Source organism: Molothrus aeneus, chromosome 4, assembly GCF_037042795.1.
Source record: "Molothrus aeneus isolate 106 chromosome 4, BPBGC_Maene_1.0, whole genome shotgun sequence".
In the NCBI taxonomy this organism is placed as follows: domain Eukaryota; kingdom Metazoa; phylum Chordata; class Aves; order Passeriformes; family Icteridae; genus Molothrus; species Molothrus aeneus.
Genome location: NC_089649.1, coordinates 2,651,197 through 2,664,302, shown reverse-complemented (window position 1 = coordinate 2,664,302; position 13,106 = coordinate 2,651,197). Strand labels below are relative to the sequence as shown.

The 13,106-nt window shown below is 45.6% G+C and overlaps 1 protein-coding gene across 1 annotated transcript in view; it reads left to right on the top strand.

The window, feature by feature from the left end:
* The first annotated feature begins 5,296 nt into the window (after positions 1-5,296).
* The window catches only part of ARSJ (arylsulfatase family member J), a 33,614-nt gene continuing 25,804 nt past the window's right edge, over positions 5,297-13,106 (top strand). Inside the window, exon 1 of the mRNA XM_066548902.1 lies at positions 5,297-5,664. Within this exon, the coding sequence (XP_066404999.1) occupies positions 5,297-5,664 (368 nt within the window). The remainder of the gene's footprint in view (positions 5,665-13,106) is intronic.

Here is a 13,106-nt window from a genome sequence, read left to right as displayed (position 1 = left end):
CTGTTTGGTTTGTGAGTAGCTGGGAGTAGTGAGCCACACAGATGACATTTATGATCCATGACCTAACACTTCTCTGCAGCAATGACATTCTAGCAGTTAATAATTCTGAACTAGGAACGAGCTGAACGAAATGGCCCAGGTAAAGGTGAAGAATTGAGGTGTTGGGGTGGGTTTGGGTTGGTTTGTTTTGGTTTTTTGTGGAGGTAATGAGTGGGTGTTTTGGGATCGCGATTGTTGGGTTTTCTGAGTTGTTTTGGGTTTTTTACTGTGTGTTTTGTTTTGTTGGGGTTTTTTACGTGAATCATGATAAGGTGAAATTAGGCATTATTACCAGAGTAATCTCTGATATTGCAATCTTTAGAGTTCTGTATGCACGAAGCTTTTATTTGGTGTGTAGCAGTGAATCATCTAAATGCCATTTCTAGTATTTAACAGCTATTTAAAACATCCTGAGCCTTACAAACACTTCATTAGCATTCTTCCTTCTAAGGACAAGCACCATTCCTGGTTTAAATCATCCCTCTCCCTTAAAGCTTGCATTGGAAAGGTACGGCGTTTTGTCAGTTGTGCACCCGTAACCTTGAAATCAAATCCTTCCCAAGACCAAAAGAAATACTTAGAATTATATTTTTGCTGTAGTTGTACCCTTTTGACCTGTCTATATTTTCAGCTTTATTGTTGCATGGGATAAAAATGTCCTGTTGTGTGAATGCCAGGCAGTTGGTAGAACACTTGCAGCAGTCTGTGGTGTATCCTTCCTAAACTAGGAAAGTTTTGTTCTGGAAAGAGAAAAAGGGTTTTCTTCCTTTGTAAAACTTCAGTAATTTTGAGAAGAGAATAAATCTTCCATCCTGTTTGAACTTCTTAGATTTATGTTGCAATTGCATTCATTATAAGCTCATGCCTTGCCTCACTTCTCTTTCTCTGGCCTTTTTAAGTGCACTAGAGTGCAGTTTTAACCAAGAGTGCAAGTTTTAAACAGGACAGGTGACCTTTGTGTAAAACCCCACACTGTAGGAACAGATGAGGCTGTTCCCTCTGTACTGTTAGTGGCAAGGAAACCGTGCTGGAGACTGTAGCTGAGAAAGAGATTCAGCCAACATGCCAAAGTTTCAAAGCACTTACGTGCTGATGGCTGTGGCAGCCTCTGAATGTGTGCTGTAACCTCTTGAATTATTTGGCTCTTCAGAGACTCAGTAAAGCCAGAAAAGTGTCCACACCCCTTGCTCTGACAGCCAGAGAACTGTGACCTGTGCTCAGAGACCTGGTCCAGTGGGAGGTGTCCATGGCACGGGAATGGAACTGGATGGTCTTTAAGGTCCCTTTCAAACCAACCATTCTGTGATTCTGTGACTTCTCCTGGCACCTGCTACCAAAATGTCCCCTTTTCCTACAGAAGCACAGCAGTTGCTGTTTCCAGAAGCAGCCATTTCAGTAGGACTGCAGGAGTTTAAAGACTTGGTTCTGTTTCACTTGGGACCATAAACCTTATGCAACTGGGAAATGGGAGACGCCTCCAGGAAGGCCAGCACCAGCTCCCAAGTTGTGTTGTTTCAATGATTGCAGGGACTGACAGAAGAGGGATATCTAAGGTCACATCCCAGATTTCCAGAGTGACTTTACTGGCATCAGTTGAGTGAGTGCACATTTACATCAGTGCAGGCAGCTGAGATCAGAATCTGGACCTTTGCCTACGACATACAGTGGGGAGCTGAGGAAAGTCTGTGTTAAATATAGAATAAGCTAAGAGCAAAGCTCTGTTTATGTCATCATGCAGCAGGGACTAAGCCATGGGTGGAATCTGAGCATTCCCAAGCAGCACATCTGAAAATTAATTACCAGGGTCCACCAAAGGAGGCAAAGGGAATGATGTCAAGCTTGTGACTCACCAGACTTCTATTCATGTTGTAGTTTGCTGTTTTCAGTGATGAGTGCCTGGCAAAAGCACAGCACCCACCTGGACAGCAGAGTGCAGGGATGTCCTGCCTTTCCTTCCTCTGTGAGGAAGGTATGCTCAGGACAGGGGTGTGCAGAAATGAGCAAGGTGAAAGGAAATGCACAGAAATTACTGTTCTTGGAAATATGTAGAATATTGACTCTGTGTGTAGGCCAAAGCCTGCTTCATTCTTTCTCTAGTTGCAGCAATTCAGCTAAAAATAGCAGTTCACAAAGCTGTTCTTCAGGCCAAGTTTCCTGGCCTCAGGCATGATTAGGAAGAGCACTGAATTGCACATCCCAAATTGCATCCTTCCTTGTTACTGACAGATGTGAGTCACAGGTAAGAGAAACATGTAGGCTCCAGCTAGGAAGAATTACCTTTGTCCAGCTAGGAAGAATTACCTTTTCAAGACTGACCTAAGGGTTAGCCAAACAGCTACTGTAGGAGCCTTAGCACTTGAATCTATTTTTTTTTTCTATAAACTGTCTTCCCAAGACCTCACTTACCAGTATTGTTCCTGTTTCTCTGTAACTTGGAGTGAAGCTCTCTCTCAGGAAGAGTGCTGGCACAAGGAATGGGAGTTTGCATGTCCAGCCTTCATGCTGGAGCTCTCTCCAGTCTCCTGCACCACAGGGCTGTCACCTTTGGGAGACAGCTGGCACAAAGGGCAGTCAGGGCAGAGAAAGGAGACAGAACACGTGTTTTTTTGGGATATCTTTGTGTGTCATACACATCTGCCTTGGGAAGAGCAGGTCAGTAGCAGCCTGACCCGAAAGAACCAGCAAAGGGCAGCTCTAAGAGCCCCCACCCGGGCTGCAGGTAACTGCAGATGAGCCTCCAACTGCAGCCGTCCTCTCTGCACAAATTTAATTTGATGGCCTCAATACACACAAGAGACTGCATAGCAAGGACTAAAAATATATTCTTTCCTAATGGTGTGCTAAATTCAGTTTTAACTAGTGTATGTTTGAATTAATGTATTCACTGCACTCAAGTTCAAATACCTATGGATGTTCAGGATTTCTTTCACCTCAGGGAAAAAATACTTCCTTCAGCTTTCACAACTCTTCTGTTCCTTTCACTGAGCATCCTGAATGGGCTCTATAAACCTTGGCTACAATTTCTGAGCATCTACAAATATTTCCTGAAGTAGAATATTAGTAGCACATTATCTTCTAAGGCCTCTCTGCTTGAAGGTCAGCTGAGTATTTTGCTGACATAAGCCTACTTTTGTTTTTGCAAAAATGGGAGGAAAAAAAAGAAAAAAAAAAGGAAGCTTTGTCAGGCCTAAAAAGAAAGAAGGTCAAGTTTATAGATGTCTGGCAGAGATTGCCCTGGAATATTTTCATTTGCAGCTGGCTGGGGCTAATAGGGATTGGTATGGTTAATGGGGCACTGGCAAGTCACAGGCTCTGCCCTCCTCCTATCTTCTTAGACTGTTCTATGGCATCTTCTTAATAATATAGTTTTCCTACTTTACTGCTAGAAAATATGTATGTATAGATTCAATCAGATACTTATGATGCTCTGATGTTTGCCTGGGTCCATGGTGCTACTACAGCTTATATTAAAAGGGAATCATCATATCTTGTTTGTGTTAAAGGCAAAATGGCATCACTAATCTGATTTGCACTTGACCATTTATGGATTTAGTGTCTACATACATTCTTTTGGTCTTTCTTGTAAGTGTGGGGAAAAGGCAGGAGTAAAAATTGGAATAGAAATAGAAAATTCTTTTAAAGGAAGTGTAACTTCAAGGAATCATAGAATGGTTTGGGTTGGAAGGAACCTCTAATTCCAACCCCCCCCTGCCATGGGCAGGGACAGTAGATGAAAATGTCACAGTTTCTTTAGTTTAAGATTTTGGGTTGTTTTTGGTTTTTTTTTAAGCTCTTGTGTTAATGTGCTGTGATTTCAGAAGATGTTCTACCTCAGAAGTTAAACTCTGCAGGTTTTACGGTGCAGTTGTTACTTTATTGTATCAATTTTCAGCATGAACAAGCCTTTACTTAGCACACTGAAATCCCTAAATCTGCTTTTACTTCCATGTTTTCCTGCTGTATCATTGAAAACTTCAGCCTAACAGTTAGTTATTTCTGAATGGGTCTTTTTCAATGGAAATTTTAGAGTGGGGACAGTTTTGTACAACCTGATGTGAACCGAATCAGTTAGATTCAACCCAAATTAAAGTTCTCTCAAGACAGCCCTACTTTATTTTTAATCCGGGAGGGATCCCAGAGGGATATACAAAGTCCCTTGGCAGGGACCAGCTGTAGCTTAGCACAGAGGTGCAGGAACTAGAGGGCTTGGTCCAAGTTCCTGTTTAAGAGTTAATGCTTTTTAAAACCTGGTGTGACTAAAAGTCGTTCGTGCTGACTCACGTTACACAGGTCAGACCTGCAGATTTACTTCAGCCTAATCGTGTGTGAATATCAGTTTCTGCTTGACTCGGTGTCTTCCAGGACAGGGCGAAGTTGTATTTTGCAACTGCAGCACATTCGTACATTAAGCCAAATTCTTAAAAGTGATTGTATTCTGCAAAGGCGCATTCCTGGCGTTTGCCACAGCCTCGCCAGAATTGGAGGGTTTGGGATTTGGGGCTGTTTTGTGGCTGGAAACAAATCCGGTACGTTCATACCTTCCAGATGTTTGTGGCCAAGTCAGAAACACTTAAAACAATCAATATTTCGAGGGGGCGGAAGGAGCAGGACCACCTCTCTGTGGGGGGGGGAGGCCGGGGCTGGCGGCCGAACAGGGTGGGGGGTTTTCCTCTGGGATGCGGGGGGCGGGCGAGGGAGGGGACGAGAGGGAAAGGAAGAAAAGAGTTGCGGACGGGTCGGGCCGGTGCCGGAGCCGGGCTTGTGGAGGGGCCGGGCAGGGAGGAGCGGGGCTGCGGGCTCTGCCGGGCCGTGGTGCCCCTGTCCTCCGGCGGGTCCGAGCACCGGGAGCCACCGGGGGCGGTGGCGAGGGTGGGCGGAGGGAGCGGGGAGGGAGCGGCGCGGCCCGGCAGCGCCGGCGGAGGCGGGCGGGGGGCGGCACGTCCCGGCCTGTCCCGGCCCCGTCCCGTCCCGGGGCGCCCCGGCTCGCCCCGCCATGGGCAGCGGCCCCGGGACGGGCTGGCAGCGGCGCCCCGGCGCGGGGCCGGGGGCGGGCCGAGGGTGCTGTGACCCCCGGCAGGGCCCTGCCCACCCGCCCGGCTCCAGCGGCTGAAGTTGCCGAAGTTGGGGTGGCTGCGATGTCCCTCGCCCGGAGGGAGCCCTGACGGGCGCCGCCCGTCCCGAGGCCGCCTGGCTTTGTTGGGTTTTTGTTGATTTATTTCCTTTTCGTTCCTGTTTTTCTGCCCTCCCGCCGCGGTGGATGGCCCGCGGTGGGCGCCGCTGGCCGCGCCGCCCCAGCCCGGGGAGGATGGTGGCGGCGGTGCTGGCCGGGCTGTCCCTGCTCAGCCTCCTCACCTGCGGCTACCTGGCCTGGGGCAGCCGCCGGGGAGGTGCCGGGGAGGCGCCGGGGAACCTGCTGGGAGAGGAGCCCGTGGCGGGCGCCCCCCGCTCGCAGCCGCACATCATCTTCATCCTGGCCGACGATCAGGGCTTCAGGGACGTGGGGTACCACGGGTCCGAGATCCGGACGCCCACGCTGGACAAGCTGGCTGCCGAAGGGGTCAAGCTGGAGAACTACTATGTCCAGCCCATGTGTACACCGTCCAGAAGCCAATTGATCACTGGAAAGTAAGTTTGCTACTGCTTCATCATTCACCTCTCCAGCCTAAACGCTGTCCCTGTTGGAAAGAGCAGGGGTGAACCTGGCAGGTTCACGTGTGGGTTATCCTATGGGCAAAAGGTGCCTCTGTGGTTCCCTTAAAACCTTGAATGGAATGGACTTGTGATAGATTTGAAACAGCGAGATGAAGCTGTCACCGTGTGAGGCAGGAGGGTTCAGCACTGCGAGCTGCCCTGCAGAGTGCTGGAGCACGTTGGTGCTTACAGCATCACTGACAGACGTGCTGGTTGTCAAGTAACGTTGCTATTGCTGGGAGCGAGCAGCTCCGCTTTGCTATGTGATTTCCAGGGCACTCAGAGGAGGAGGAAATGCCAGCCTTTCGTTTTCTCCTCCTGTGTTCATTGCAGCTGGGTCACGGGTCTCACTGGCATTGTCTTGATGTGGGCTCTTTCCAAGGGTTATCCTGCATTTGTGAGCTGGTGTCCCAGTGTGTCAGATGGGGACATGTGGGGCATGGGGAGTTCAGGTTCTCTCAGCACCCTCATAGCTGCAGCATGGCTCTCGTCACTTTGCAGACAATTACAAACTTTACTCCTAAGCCACTAAAATAGGTGCCTCTCCTAACTGGTGAGAGCTCTGGGTGGGTGTCATGTGCTTTGCCTTAAAGTTGTGTTATACTGTGGTCTGCTAACAAAATAATTACCCAAACTCAGGGCCTTCTTACGTCAGAAGGTTAATGAGAATTAAGGGGGGGAGTTTATGCATTTGAACTGTAGGAACAATTTTTAAATCTCCAAGTGTGGACGCATTTACTCTGGAACAGAACTTCCTTGTCTCTGTTTAGCTTAACTCCCTTTGACAGGAACAGGGAACTCCTAAAAGAGCAAAACAAAATGAGAGGAAAAAAAGTTTATTTTCTCCTTTCCCGAAGTATAAACAGGAACAAGGCCATGTTAATACTGCTGGTAAAAGAAACACATGTTAAATATAACAAGCAACTGGCCTGGTGTCTCGCATCTCCATATGGTAGAGCTGGAGATAATTCCCAGTCTCGGTCTATTTCCCAGCCTTGCTAGACCAGGGAGATTTGCATGAAGAGCTGACACATTATCTAGAGCAAGAATTCCACACAGGTCTTTGTTTGGTTTTTTTTTTTTTTTTTTTTACTTCTTTGTGCAGACTGTGTCTCAGAAGTTATTTCGAGGCACCTCCTCACTCATTCACAAGAACAGAGTTGCCCTGAGGCCGCTAAAGCAGCAGCTCTCAAGGGAAACGGGTGCCAGGGCAGCGATCAGTGCACCTCGGCTGTCTTTAGAGGCACGCAGCACTTGGAGGCCAGGAGCTCTGCCAGCAGCACGTAGGCAGCCAGCTTTCTGAGCATGATGGCTTGGGAAGCAGTGCTTCACAAAGGCAGTGTCATGCCGCACAGCAATGACTCATGCAGCAGCTGCAGGAATGGGATGACAGAGTTCCAGTGGAACCAGGGTGCTGCTCTGGCTCTTGGAGGCTGCAGAGATTGTCTCAACGTGAGAAAAGTACAAGTTAAGGATAACTGTTACTCAGTTTAACTATTTTCATCCTTCTTTAAATACAGTAAAAGGTAGGCATGTTCTGAGGAGCCCTGCTCTTTTCATTGGCTTGCTAGGTGGAAATGGTTCTGTAAATCTGCCTGCTTTGGTTTTGGAAACTTTTATAGGAAAAAAGAAATTTGCTTATACTTTGTCTTTATTTTCTTAGTCTGCTGGTCTGAAGCCCTTATAGTATTTTTTTTTTATCTTGTTCTACGTTAGGGAAAAAAGGAGCTGTAGAGAGAGAACTGTTTCTCATGAGGGAGGAATCAGGAAGGGATTGGTGAGGGGTTGATAGGCTGGATAGAGTACTCACAGGGCAGGTTCAGAGAATACTGTTTCCATTCTTGCTGAAGGTAAATGCTTTGATGACTGCTTGTAATGCCTTCTTAGAAGAGGTGTCTTAATTAAAATGCCAGGATTTGGGCAATCCTAATCCAGGACAAGTGCTGGTATTTCTTGAGTTGTTAAATGTGTTAGTTCCAGGCTAAAGACCTGCTCATCTTCTGGAGGATCACCTGGATGCTCCATGCCTCCCAATACACATCCAGTGCTTAACATAGTACCAAAGAATAGTTAAGGTTGGAAGGGACCTTTAAAAGTCCAGACCCCTGCCATGGACATGGACATCTTGAACTAGAGCATGTTCCAAACATAGCCCGTTGGCTCAGTCAAATCCAGAGGGACTTGTGTAAATCAGAGTCATGATTGACTCAGGTTGCCAAGTGGAAGTTAAATTGTGGAGAAGACTTTGAACAGCCCAAGTTCTTCACAGGTCTCCAGACAGCCCCTCCGTGGCTTGTGTTAGTAAAAAGACCCTTCTTATGGTGGCTGTCCTGTGTGTGAGCTAGTACAGGGCAGGAGGCTGGAGATGACCTGTTAGAAGGAAGAGGCAGAATTATTTTTTTCCCCCTGTGCTGTACCACAGTGTGGCAGCTGGTGAGTTTGTCATCCTGACCACTTCTGAGTCCCTATCAGCTTTCTCACACCCTGTGTGTGAGCCTTTGGCTGCTTTCGTTCCTTGCTTTCTCACAGTATTGTCACTTTCCCCATTCACTCCATCCAAAACTATTGCTTTTAGGCCATTAGTAGGGCTGGCTTCCACAGCTTATTATTTTGGGCTGTACTTCTGGGTGTGTGTGGGGGGGTGCAGCTGAGCTGAGCCTCAGGAATGAAGAAGGGCGTGAGCAGTGGGCTGAGGGCCAGTGTGATGTGCGGGGGCTGTGAGAGGAGGTGAGGGAGCAGCTCTGCACAGCAGCTGCACAGCTGGTGTGGCAGCAGGGACCTGGGTGACAGAGTGTGCTCTGCCCTGGGCAGCTCTGGGACACTGCCTGGCCTCTCCCACCTCCTACAGCTGGACTAAACCTGTGGTTGTCGATGGGCTTGGCTGTGAGTGACATAAATTGTCTCCAGATGAGTTGTTTTGTGTGGTACAGTATTTTTTGTGGTTGTTTCCTTCTTGAAAGTACCAGGCATACCTCAAAACCTAAATAATTTGAGCAGAATGGGATACCTGGCTGAAAGCCTATAAGCTTAGAGAAGCATGTCTTGGGGTAGCTGTCCCAGTTCTGTGCAGCAGGCATTATGCAATGCAGGGGTATTTGCTGGAACAATATCTAATTTAGCAAAGGAATCTGACAATTAATACTGACTGATAAGGAGGAATCTAGACATAATATGCTGTAAATGCTTTTGGCATTGTTTAGATACCTGCTTCCTCCTCTAGGCTCCTGGTTTTCTGCTGACCATCAGACTTGTAGCCTGGGGAACATGGTGTGCACTGGAATCCATCTGGGGCACACGAAGGTTCCTCATCTATTCAGGAATAGAGATCTCTCTTTATAGAATCTGATGCACAGCTGGGGTTACAGATCAGTGAGAATCTGAAATCCTTTTCGTAGTCATGGAAGCCCTGCACTAATCTCTGGAATGAGCTTTGCACTGTAGATGGAATGCAGAGATGGAAGATGGTGGGAAATGCTGAAAGTCTGGGGAAATAAATCCTTTTTTTCCCCTGGGATAAAATGGAATATTGAGAATTTGCTCATTCAAAGCAGACAGAAATAGAGTGTGTAATCAGTAAGCATAATCTGAGTGTTATTGTAATAGAAGTAACTATATCTCTTATCTAATTTAGAAATGTCACGCATTTATAAGCATATATATAGCTATGTGTGTTAGGCATATGGCTCTAGGCATCCCTGTGTAGTGATACCTAGTTCAGCATTAAAAATGACAATGTTTGAGCAAACTAAGACTTATTTTGGCAAACAGGAGTGGGCTCAGTACTTTGAGTTGCAGGCAGTGTAGCTGATTCAAGGCAAGCAGAAATCCTTTACTCTGCGGGTGTGAGTTGTTGGTCATCCTCTTCTCTCCTTGCTTTTGGGTGTATCCTGGCCCAGGCTGCAGTTCCAGCAGGGTGCTGCTCTGGGAAGGAGCCAGTACAGCAGTGTGGGACTGGGAATTACCTGCTGTGCTCTGAGTGCAGTGAAGGGTCCTGGAGCCTTGACAGGGTACTGGGAAGCATATCTAACACTCCATTAGAAACAAAACATCAGGGCTGCAGAATATCAGCCTGAAGAAGCAAAAGGTGACCTGATACTTTATCTGCTCTGGGGTAAAGGGACTTGGCAGTCAGTGCTCCTGAGCTTCATTCTGATCAGTGTTTCCATTAAGAACTGAGATGATGAAATAAAATGTTCTGATTAAATGGGCTGGTGGGAGAGGAGGGCCTGCCAGCATTAAGGGACTGTAGTGATACTGAAAATCATCTTGACAAATTAGAGACATAATCCGAAATAAAACAAAATTAAAGCCAGCAGTGATAAATAGAAGATACTCTGCTGAATTCCTGAAGCAGGAAGAAATTTAACAGGCTGAGATTGGTGATCAACTCCTTAGACAGTATTCCTTTAGAAAAGTAGCTGGAATTACAGTGCATCATGCACTAGGTGTGAGGTCAGCAATGTCATGCTGTTACAAAAAAGGTGAACATCACATGAGTTTGTGAGAATGTGGGGCCTGGTGGGTCTGTGAGGAACCCTTCTCCATGGCTGGAGCACTTTTGCCCAAACTTGGGCATCATTCCCCAAGAGCAATGTCTGTATCATTGGAGAGTGTCCAGAGAAGGGTGATCTGATATCTCAGGGAGATAACTCAGGGGGAAGGATCAGAGGAAATGGAGCTGTTTAGTCAGAAGAAGAGAAAAATGGGAAGGGACGTGGTAGGCCTCTGGTGTTTTAAGAGCTGTGTAGAGAAGGGGCATTGTGTGTGTTCAGTGTCATGCTGGATGGTACAAGAAATGAGGGGCTTTCTGGAGCAGGAAAGCTTCAGGTCAGATCAGAGGGAGAACCTGCAACATAGAGGTTGTGAAACCCTGGAATAGCTGGCTTTGAGAAATTGCTGGGTTTCTCCAGCGGCAGTCATTAGGAAGGATATGTCAGGAATGACATAACATAGCTGAGTCTGTCTTGGGGAAAAGAGTTGGATGAGGTCTCTTCCAGCTTGGATTCATTTGTGCTTCATTTGAAGTACAGATTAATACAGAAGGCCTTCTGAGGCATGGTGTGAATAAAACACTACTAAATGCCAGAAACTATTTCAGTGTTCACTCTGAGAGAAAATGCTGTGTGAAAGTTGAATTTCAGTTTTCTCCTAGAAATTCCTGTTTTCTTTATCCTAGTTTTCTCTGGAAATTTTCAAGATTTTTTCCCCCTAGGCCTCATAACTCTTGGAGTATGTCACTGTTTATTTCTGCTGACTTCTTTCAGGACCGTTTATGGGACGGCTGCCAAAGATGTTGAGGTATCTTTTTCCATGTTCTTATGTCTTTCGCTTAGCATGACACTGTCCATACATACATATATATGAAGCACACACAGAGAACAAGTAAATAAGTAAATGCAAGGACTTATTTTTCTTTCTTTTCTTCTGCCTCTGTTTGCTCTCCTCTGTTCTATGGAAAATTAGATCCAAGTACTGAGCTGCTCTGGGGTATTAAGCTACAAGAGGTCTGTCTATATCATCGTAATTATTAATTGACTGCACAGAGGAGCATGTGGAGAACAGAGCAGGAAGGGAAACTACATGCAAGCAATCAAGATAAAAAGTGGCACATGCAGGAAGTAGCAAAGTGTAGGACAGGTTGTGATAACTTTTTCTTGCATCACTTTCTGGCAGCCTCTAAGAATATTGTTTGATAGGCAAAGTCTGTTGCATGGAGTAAACAGCATTGCCTGACATTTATAACTATGTAGTGGAAATTGATTTTTGTTTTTCATTTTCCAAGTTATGTACTTTTCCAAAGTACAGTAGGCTGAAGAAATAGAGTTGGAAATAAATTTAGAAAATCTGTAATTGTAAATTATCAGTACTCCAAAGAGCTTGTTATAGGCTTTTATCCTGCGGTTTGGTTTGTTGGGTGTTCCAACTGTAAAAGAGAAATTAAATTCCATGGAAAAGTTAAGCTTAAAGTAATTAAGGAATTTAGCCCTTTTAGCATTGTTCCTGATACATGCTTTGGTTTTGGTGGCACACAGCACTGCCGGTGACAAGAAGCTGGATGAGCGGTGGCCATGGACTCCTGTGCAGTTCTCCCTTTTCACTGTTACTCTTCCTTCAAGTGAATCAAGATGGGAACCTGAGATGGGTGGCTGAAAATAAAACTGGAAATTAAAATATGAGGTCTGCTTTCCTGTCAAAGGATTTAGACCAAATGAAATGGGACAAATTAAATTAATGTTTTCTTTGAGACACTTTACATTTCATAGAAAGATTTTCCAGATTTGTGAGCTGAATGTCAGAAGAAGGGAAGGATCTGTCCACATTCTTTGTCTCTGTGACACTTTTGTGGGTGGTAATACCACACCCAGGGCTTTGTCTTGACAATTGTGTGTATCTTAGTTTAGGGTTTGAATTTTTGTTGCACTTTGGGTTTAAAGTCAATCTTTGATATTTCCTATTCCCTCCATATTTTTTGCTTGGCTTTGTATTGATTCACAGTCAGATTTTCTGTGCTGAGTTGAGTTTGGTCCATTCTGGAATGTCTGTTCCAGAATGAAGGAGGTAATTCACCAGCCATTTTTCAATTAATATAAATAGCACAAGGCAAAGAAGATTGGGCCTGTGCGAGTGATCTTGTGTAGGATGTGTTAGCTTTCTCTGTATCAGTAAGCATTTCATCAAAGCTACCCAATTTATTGGTTTTCTCACTTAAAAACCAGAAGACCTGGCTGCTGACCTCAGCTTCTCTCTGTACGTGTAAATTGGGAGGCTGGAATGCAATAGCAAGAGTTCAGAGAAAACCTAAGACAATCCTAATGGGTAACAAATGGAAAGGATTCATAATACAAAAGGTGTTTTTAGCATTGACTGAAATAGCTTCATGGCCTGTGATGAAATTGCAGAATTTTAAAAGGGGAACTTTATTGGTTTATAATAAGAAAGCAGTTCAGTATGTTTCATCATCCTAGTTCAACTGCAGTTGTAATACATTAATTGGTAGTGTCAGCTATCACCTGCTTATTAATTCAGGCTGTTAGCAACATATTATCAAGCTCGAGGTTGGAGGGACACAATGTTGCTGAAGTTGGAAAACAAATCTGGGATAATTAGGCAGATTTTAATCTGCTTCAAACACAAAATTATCTTCTCAAATGCATCTCTGCAGATATTAGATAACATGCATTGAAGTAGCCACTATTAATATCATAAGTATGTTATGGCCCCAGAGCCTTTATTTTCAACCTTGGGGCAGAAATCTCACATCTGGAAACCAAACCTAGTCCTTATTTTCCTTACACTTAAACATGTGGTTAGTGAGGATGTTTGTGCCATGGCAGCTTTCTCACTGTCATGGCACTCTGATTGTGAGTGCGGAATTC